The sequence below is a fragment of the Athene noctua genome, chromosome 8 (assembly GCF_965140245.1).
Source record: "Athene noctua chromosome 8, bAthNoc1.hap1.1, whole genome shotgun sequence".
NCBI classification, from domain to species: domain Eukaryota; kingdom Metazoa; phylum Chordata; class Aves; order Strigiformes; family Strigidae; genus Athene; species Athene noctua.
In genome coordinates this window covers 13,101,291-13,110,029 of record NC_134044.1, presented here as the reverse complement: position 1 = coordinate 13,110,029, position 8,739 = coordinate 13,101,291, and the positions used below count along the sequence as shown (strand labels likewise).

Below are 8,739 nucleotides of genomic sequence, written 5' to 3'. Positions count from 1 at the left end.
CCAAGGTGAAGTGATTTAAAGCCACATCAATGCCTAACACACAGAACAAGTTTGGAAAAGGGAAAGTCTAACATTAAGAAAAGGTAAACAGCATCTTGATTCCAAAAGATTAATAAATAAAATACGTAATAAAAAATTTATTTTTTCCCATTTGGAAGGATTTCCACAACAGAGGAATAAATTCAATAAAATAATGTAAAAGCTGTCCTTTTGGAGTAAAAATCAGTTTTAGAAAACAATAGTGTGCTGTAGGTTGCAATTATTGTACCTAAACAAAGAAGTCAGTGCCTCAGACCTGATGTCCTTTTAATTGTTCCCCAAGCATGCCATAAGTATGGCTTGTTACTGATACATCATATATATATGATATACACATACATGATGCATCGCTGCAGAGGCCCCTTTTTAAAAACGAACAAAAACATTACTCTGGTGTCACAAATATTCCCTGCAATTAAAATGGAGAAATACGAAGCAAAGATTTACCTGTAAAGCTTATTATCATGGTAGGTACCAGACTGTTCAGCTGTTCTTAGGGTAAAATATCATGGTAGGGAAGAAAACCCATCCACTGGATTCAAAAGGTGCTTTTATCTGGATAGTCAAACTAGCGAAAACAGGAACAGAGCTACCACTATGCTGAAAGACCTAAGCACCATAGTATGTCTGAAATACACAGTACTTCCAAACAAACTATGAACTCCTTTAAAGATCTGTATCACCAGTGGGGCAAGAAAACAACATCTTAATTTTCTGTTCATATTTTATTTGAAATCTAATTCAAATTGTCAAAGCTACAAAAAAGGGGAACATTTGAGTTATTTCTGCTATGTCACAACATTCTAAAACAAAGCATCACTACTGCCAGCAGATCAGTTACACGCATTTCTGATGAAACTTCTAAACACAAAAACGTTTCTTTTGGGAAATAGTCACAATGAAGATATTTTGTACAATATAAAACAATGACAGGTCTACAGATGCCGATACTCATGAGTATACACGTGCATTCACAAAAAAAAATATCAGGAATGCTTTTTTGTTTTTTTAACAGACTGTTCAGGCACAAAAACAAAACCGCATTTCCAGTGACAGAATCATAAAAAATATTAACAATGTCAGTGTTTGCTTTTCTTTGACTTCTTGTGAGATCTGTGAGGAGAACGGGACTGAGACCTGGATTTCTTCCCTGACTTTTTAGGGGATCTGGATCGTGATCTTCTTGATCTTTTGGGTGTCCTGGAGCCAGATGGCGACCTGCAAAAAACCCGAAGTTTTATGTCAAGTACTAATTGATAAGAGCAACTTTTTCTGCCGCTATTTGGTATTTATTCATTGAGCTATACAAGGTGGAATATGTTTTTTTCTAGTAAGGGAAAGTAACAGAACAATATCCCGCTGTTGAGAAAAAGGCAATGTTTGCATTATAAGGTTTTTCATGTATTTTGGGCTTAAGTTCAGTGCTTAGAACCCACAAGAAAAACACCACCAACTCATGTCCTTAAACCAGCATAAGGAATTCACAGCCTTCCACATATGCCTCAACCACCTTGGCTCTTGTATTAATAGCAGCCTATACGCATAGAGAAGAGATTAAAAATGAGTAATTATGTTGAACTGTGTTATGTTGAAATACTTCTGACTCTCAAACATGTTCAGCTTGTGATGTAACCCCACAGAAAGAATGGACACTGAATAAACTTCCTGTCATCTAACCCACACCCAATACATTAATATGATATAACCTAAATTGAATGACCATCATATTAACTCTAAAAAAAACCCACCTCAAATACTTTTCTACTTCTATTCAGATTCCTTAGAGCACAAGAATCTGATTACTGTAAATACGTGCTATGATTTTCTCAACAAACGAATTTTCCTCAGCACGTCTGATGAATCTTGTATCAGTAAGGTATTATGCACGCTAAAAGAAGTGGAAGCTGAACTTTTGATTTTTGAGCTACAGAAGTATCAATACAATAATAAAATCTCACTCCAAGTTTAACAGTAGCTACAGACAAATATTTGTAAGTCTAGAAAGTAGGAAATACCTACTTTGGAAATAAAAATCTGTAAGCAGTATCTAATCTAGGTTTTTTTTTCATTAAGAAAACAAAGCATGGGAGAGGAGCTTCATGTAAGTAAATCATCAGTTGAAGACTACATGCTCACTATAATTCTGGAAGTTCTACAGGCTACAGAAGATTTGTCCTTTGAAAATAAAAAGCTAATAAAGCAGCAAGGTGCTTTGGTTTAAGGAGTACTTATCAAAATTTTCAGTAAACAGGTAGACAAGAACATAGAAGCAGAGTCTAGAGCTTTCAAAGCAGGACGCTGTATGCATTTCAGTGTCCAAAGATATTAACCAGGAACATGCAGTACAGTCCATTATGAGAGAAAATATTTGTGCATCAAATGTGCTCTGCTAAAAAACACACAAACAAAAAACCCCACTGAAAACACACCTATGTACTTAACTTTTCTATAACCTGAAATAGAGAAGATACCAGCTTACCTTTTGGCTTTTTTACTGACATCTCTAGGAGAATCTTTATGTGATGACCGAGAACGTGAACTCTCTTTGTGGGACCGTTCAGAACGCTCTGAGCGTTCTGATTTTGGTGACGGAGATTTTGCTCGTCTACTGCCACTGCTGCGAGATGGACTAGGTGAAGCACTGTGTCGTCTTTTCCTTTGTAAAGAAAGCAAATGCAGTTGTGTACATACAGACGCAGAGATACACAGAGTGAAAATTTATATTAAGAAAATCAATTCCTTTCTGTAATTTTTTTTATTTTGCCAATGTAACATTAGATCCTTTTAAGTAATTAACAAGTGGTAGGCCTTTTATTACTTAAAAAAAAAAAAAATCAAGTTTAACATGTGCAGCAGATTTTCTCTGGTTGAAAAAAAAAATAAGGCCTGTGACTCATCTTTGTTTATTGCATTGTAAAAACATTCTGTTATAGCTTCCTGAAAGGCAAGGCATTTTACCATATCTACACTTAATATCATGGAAGAGTTTGACTATACAAGTATTAGAAAATCAGAGTGTACAATCAACTACCCTAAAACTAGTTGTTTTGAAGAATTTTCATTATGAGATTAATACATTTAAACTACTGCAAAGAATTTGCAGTGTGACTTCAGTACAATTTTCTGACTAATACACTGCAGTAAATTTACAGCTAAAAGAGTTAAATATACCCTGTTTTCAACTGGTCATTATTTTACATGTTTCCTCAGGGTATAAAAGACCAAAAAGGAGATTCTATTCAATAAGGTACATCACTTGGGGCAGGATAAAAATGACAATTCCTTCAAAATTTTTAAGTATGTTTTTATATCCAAAGTGCATTTTTTTTGTTGTTGGGTGAGGTTTTTGTTTGGGTGGTTTTGTGTTTTTCTTTTCAAATAAGATGCATGATACAACAAAACTTCAAGACTGCCATTATATACAAAGACTATCACTAACTGTGAGGTTTTTCCTTCCATCCACTTCACTTCAAGGAAAGTCTTACCTCTCTTTTCTTGTTGGTGTACATTCCTCCTTCTCCTTCTTATCTTTGGACCTGGATTCAGATTTTTCCTTGTCTTTTTTGTCTCTGTCCCGTTCTCTTTCCAACTCTTTTTCTTTTTCCTAAATTATCAGAAGCATTCATTATTTCAGATGAGGTATGACTATTAAGTAAAAACAATCAAGCTATCACAAACAGCATAAAAGCATTGAGCACTGAAGAAACACAGTACATCATCGGGGAAGGAACTAAAGGTCACCCCGTACTCAGGCTTCAAATCTTTACTACTCCTTTGTACACAGCCAAAATATTTATTGTAACACAAACACTGACAAAAACATGAGAGATGTCCCCCAACATGAGAAAGTCTGAGTATCTAATTGGAAATGAACAGTCTTCAACTTTGCAAGTTTCAGGGAAATATTACAGCTGTAATAGATTTTCTAAACTAAACATGAAAGAATACCAGGAACCTCTTTCTACTTGAAACATATCTATTCATCTTCATTAATTCAGACTGAAATTTGAGAGACAATCTCATAGCTACAAGAAATTTAAAGGAAAAACAAAACTACAAACAAGACTCTGCAATAACACCTACTCTTGTCAAGAAAACCCCATAAAAACAGTCCATTTCTATATACCAACAGGACTATTTCAAAAGAAAATATATACCCTGAGCACGCCTCGTCTGTCTATCAAATAGTTAGAAAATTAATTTTACAAAAAAGAAACCTAAACCATCAGCAAGTCTGAACACAGAGATCAAGAGATGAGCTTCTTTCAGTACTGGCATAAAAAAAAACCTTCCATGGCAAAAAATTAACAGATATTCCCTGCATAACCCATAAAGAAGACAAAGAAGGGATGATTTAGCTAAATGAAAGATGGGGGGTGTGGTAGAAGGAGAGGGGAGAGATTACACAAGTACAGGAAATACCAGGACAATGGTACACTAATTTAGTCTCACATTTTCTTTACATGGAAGACTTACCAGTGAAATTTTAAAGTGTCCCTTATTGTTATACCTACTATTGCAAACTACTGTTAGATTATACTAAAATCAATGGGCTCTTAGGATGTGCCTTATTTATTTGATAGCACAACTAATTATTTCATCTTGATAAACAGGAATAAACAGTATTTTAAATAGCTCTCACTTCCTATTCTCTTAATATACAATACTACTAGCAAACTTACTCTTGGAAAGCTTATTCTATAGTAAATTAGACCCCAAAAAAATGACCAACCACCAAGTTTGTGGGAAATGCAATTAGAACTAGTATTACATTATTATTATACAAATTAACTTCATTATGGCATTAAAGCAAAAGATAAAGTTATTCCCTTAACAACAGGGTTATTACTGTTTTAAAGAACACCTGTTATAATTGTCATTAAATATTTCTTAACTAAGTATTACCTTCACCATTTAGAGTGGAAGTGAGATAATTATTAAAAATTTAAAATATTGCAAGCTGGTTGAACTAATTCAACACAAGGCACCTAACAAAGTTACCAGAATTATGATATCTGTTTTTTTAAGATACCATCTCACTAAACATCCTGTGCTTACTGTACAAATCACTTCTTTCTCTAATTACAGAAAACACTGAGGAAGTTGGAAGTTTTAACACACAACTATATTTAAAAGGAAAGTTACTTATAAAAATTAAAGCCTTAACTGCTAACATTGACCTTCAAATGTGTCTGTAGTGAACAGCTGTGTTAATTTTTACAAGTCTCTTTCTTCAAGGTACTGTGGAAAATTACTGTAGTGAATTAGTCAAATATTGAGCACCAAATAATGCAAAGAACAGGTGACAAACAAGCACCTGTTGAAAACTGCGTATTTGTATTTAGCTTCCAAGAAACTGCACAGGTATCCAATTTCATCATTGATCGGTCAGGCTATGAAACCAGACTAGAGAAGCAAATGCCACTTACTCTCACTAAACACACTGTCCAAACAGGTTACTTGTCCCTTCTTTATGTTTCAAAGATTCAAGATCACATGACATCACATTTGATGATAGTTTTTAAAGCCACTGTAACTTCATAGTCCAGAGAGGACTACCAAAACTGGTAATGGTACAGAATTATTCACTTCTGGGTGACAGTATGGGCTAGAATTATCCAGGAAATCTTAGACACTGGAGAATCAGAAGCACATATGCTGCTTAATACAATTCTTTGTCTTACTTTGGAAACCTTTTAGCACAATTACTAAAAGCAAAATTAAAAGTCTGATTAACACCTTCAAATGACAGCTCTCCTTTTCTTTTCCCACACCTAACTTTGTAGTAGCTTTGCTTTATGTAATAGATCCAGAAGTGACCTCTTTAAGGTTTCAATACATGTTAGCGATACCCATCTGTACACTGTGAAATACTACATTATTATTCTGATTAAAAAGAGAGATTATAGCTACTCCGCAGAAAGCACTCAGACTTAGACATGCAGTTTGACATTACAGTAGAATTTCAACGAGAACCACGTGCTGTTATATTTTATGCCACCTTACATTTGATAAACTCAATAAAAGCCTATCACAGAATCAGAGCCAAACATAAAGAACATTTCTTACCCTCTGGAGCAGCTTGTCTCTATAGTGTTCAACCTGTTCCTGAAAACTCTGGCCTGGTTTCTTGGGTCTTTTCCCAGACTCTAACTCATCCTGAAACTTCATCACCTTAAGCTGTGAAAATAATACTGACCATTAGGTTATTTGGCTTATTATTATCCAGTTAGGCAGGTGGCTGAAAATGAAATTTCCATGATTTATTATCTCTGGTTTTCACTCTTTCTACACAAGTTTGTGCACAAAAAGATACTAACTTAATTGAAACTGGATCAAAGCAACAAAACCCCATACTCATCTGCAGGCACCTGCAGTTGTTTACAGACATATTAAGAACTAAAAATAGAGATTTTTTTCCATTATTCTAATAAATTCTGTTCCATCATTAGAACACTGCATCCTTATATTTCTTAGATCATTATCCGTTTATTTTCTTTCAAAATGAGATCATTTACTGGACGTGTCTTAATAATATTGTTTCAACTTCTCTACTCTGAGTTTTCCTTCAGAAATTGCCTTTTTTTGCCATTTAACCCTAAATATTAAAATCAAATGACTGACATAATTAGGGTATAAAACAAATGCATCTCCTTTTCAAGGCTGTTTGCACAGTGACTGATTTCAAAGAAGTGATTTTTACTAACATCATAATCTTTCACATGCTATCAAGCTGAGCAACAAAATTCAGTTCACTAGTGCTGCTAAATGTAACACTGAATTTACTGCGATAATATCTCCGAGTCACAAAGTTAAACAAATGTCAGAATTCTTCCATGTGGGTTTTTTTTTTTTTTGTCTAGATACACTAAAACCTTTCTCCACGTTGACTCACATCATAAAACTTCACTCACATCCCCTATCATTTGTCAATTCTTTATTCTTACTGTCAGAGCCTTTTATAAACAATCCTTCAGGTTTTTTGGATGAGGAGGTGTCTCAAGGCTTGGTAATAAATCATGTTGTATTTGTCAGCCCTCTTCCAAATATTGATGCTCTGACCCTCCTGTATTTCATGTTTCAATACCGACTTGCACAGACATATATGAGTAGATTTTTCCAGTGCTTGAGGTTTCATTTTTAACAAACACTCAAAATATTTTTCTCTTTAGAAATATTTAAATCTTCCACACTGAAAACACACAAAGGAAAAATAGATTGCAACTGCTTCCATTTTGATTATCTGAAAGGATTCTTATTCTCCAGGTCCTCAATTCCCTAATATGAAGTAGGCACAAAAATAAAAACCCTAAAGGTTTTTTCTTCCCTCTCAAAAGCAGCAGGCTAGATGGAATATGAAGACACAATATACATTCGAATCAGCCCTTCTAATTATTGACTGAGAAGAAAGGAAAGGTATTACAAAAACAAACTAATCACAAGAACAAATACGTTAAGAAACATAAAACCCAGGCAAAGATAACACTACTTTGAACAGGCTTTGGAAAGGATCCCCTTCCCCTTGAGGCACAGAGCTTATGCCAACAACACATTTTTCATTTTAGTTTCAAGCACAATGAAGCAACCGGGGGGGGGGGGGGGAGGGAGGGACAGGGGACACACTGCTATCTTGTACCATAGTAAATTGCTGACAAATGTTGTGTTTACCTCCCCCATTTACAGAGTACACTCTACCTATGGTTGAGCTTTTTTCATTTTTGCTTACAATTCAGCCAATTAAATAGTCAGCAGCCAACGGAAAACTGACATCATCATTTGTCACATACCACTCCACCTTCCACAAAGGCATTTTTTCTTATCCCCCCCTTCAAATGTAGAAGTTTCAAAAGCAAGAGTGCCTCTTGGAACCATATACTCAGTGTCACCCTGTATGACTTGTTCTGGTGAGAAATCAAGATTGCATGCTCTACCGTGATGTGAACTCCAAGGCCATTAGTTGCTTAGCACACTCAGTACTGAATAGAAGGAGTACAGAGGAAGCTTAGCTGATCCAGAAGGCCTCTTGACCTGCCATAGTATGAACATGAACATAAGACTTCTACTTTGTTTTCTCAACTAAATCACCCAGATAATCTAAAAAACCCCAACAAACCAACAAAAAGCCCAGAACAAACCCCCATCCTAGTAAGATTTTATTTATACTTTTAGCCAGCAAAGCTGTGACACTATCTCTGTTTAACCGTATTTTGAAAGCAAGAAAACGTAAGTCTATAACACAAAGCAATCTGACATGAAGGAAAACTAGGAATCTGATCAACAGGCTTTATTTGATTTAATAAACTAATATGGGCACAAAGAAATGCTGAACTTCAAGCAGCCTGTCTTATACGTATGTTGCACAACTCACTGTTGGCATAAAATTTAAAATGCTAGGAGGAGCTATTTGCATGTAACTTTTCCATTAAAGGGGAGGGTGGGGGAAGATGGTCATTTAGCACGTGCCTAGAGGAAAAAAGCCTACACAACAGCCAACTCAACATCTCCCTGTATGGTTTCCTGAGACAGCTGTGGTCTTTTACAGACCAGTTCATCAGTGGATCTCTCTTCCACATACTTGCTGTATCTCCCTTTGAACCCAACTCCTTTTAGAAAGATGCTGTGGGTAGAGGAAATCAGCTCTAGTAAGTCCCTGGAAAAGGAGACTAGGTGTTACAAAATACTGAGATGATACCAACAGCT

The 8,739-nt window shown here is 35.3% G+C and overlaps 1 protein-coding gene across 2 annotated transcripts in view; it reads right to left on the bottom strand.

The window, feature by feature from the left end:
- Positions 1–745: 745 nt before the first annotated feature.
- The window catches only part of U2SURP (U2 snRNP associated SURP domain containing), a 46,552-nt gene continuing 38,558 nt past the window's right edge, over positions 746–8,739 (bottom strand). For both annotated transcript variants that reach the window (XM_074912688.1, XM_074912689.1), the window contains 4 exons: positions 6,109–6,219; positions 3,525–3,643; positions 2,519–2,695; positions 746–1,257 (listed from right to left, as the gene is read on the bottom strand). In XM_074912688.1, coding sequence (XP_074768789.1) covers positions 1,119–1,257; positions 2,519–2,695; positions 3,525–3,643; positions 6,109–6,219 — 546 coding nt within the window. In that variant the 3' untranslated portion in view covers positions 746–1,118. The remainder of the gene's footprint in view (positions 1,258–2,518; positions 2,696–3,524; positions 3,644–6,108; positions 6,220–8,739) is intronic.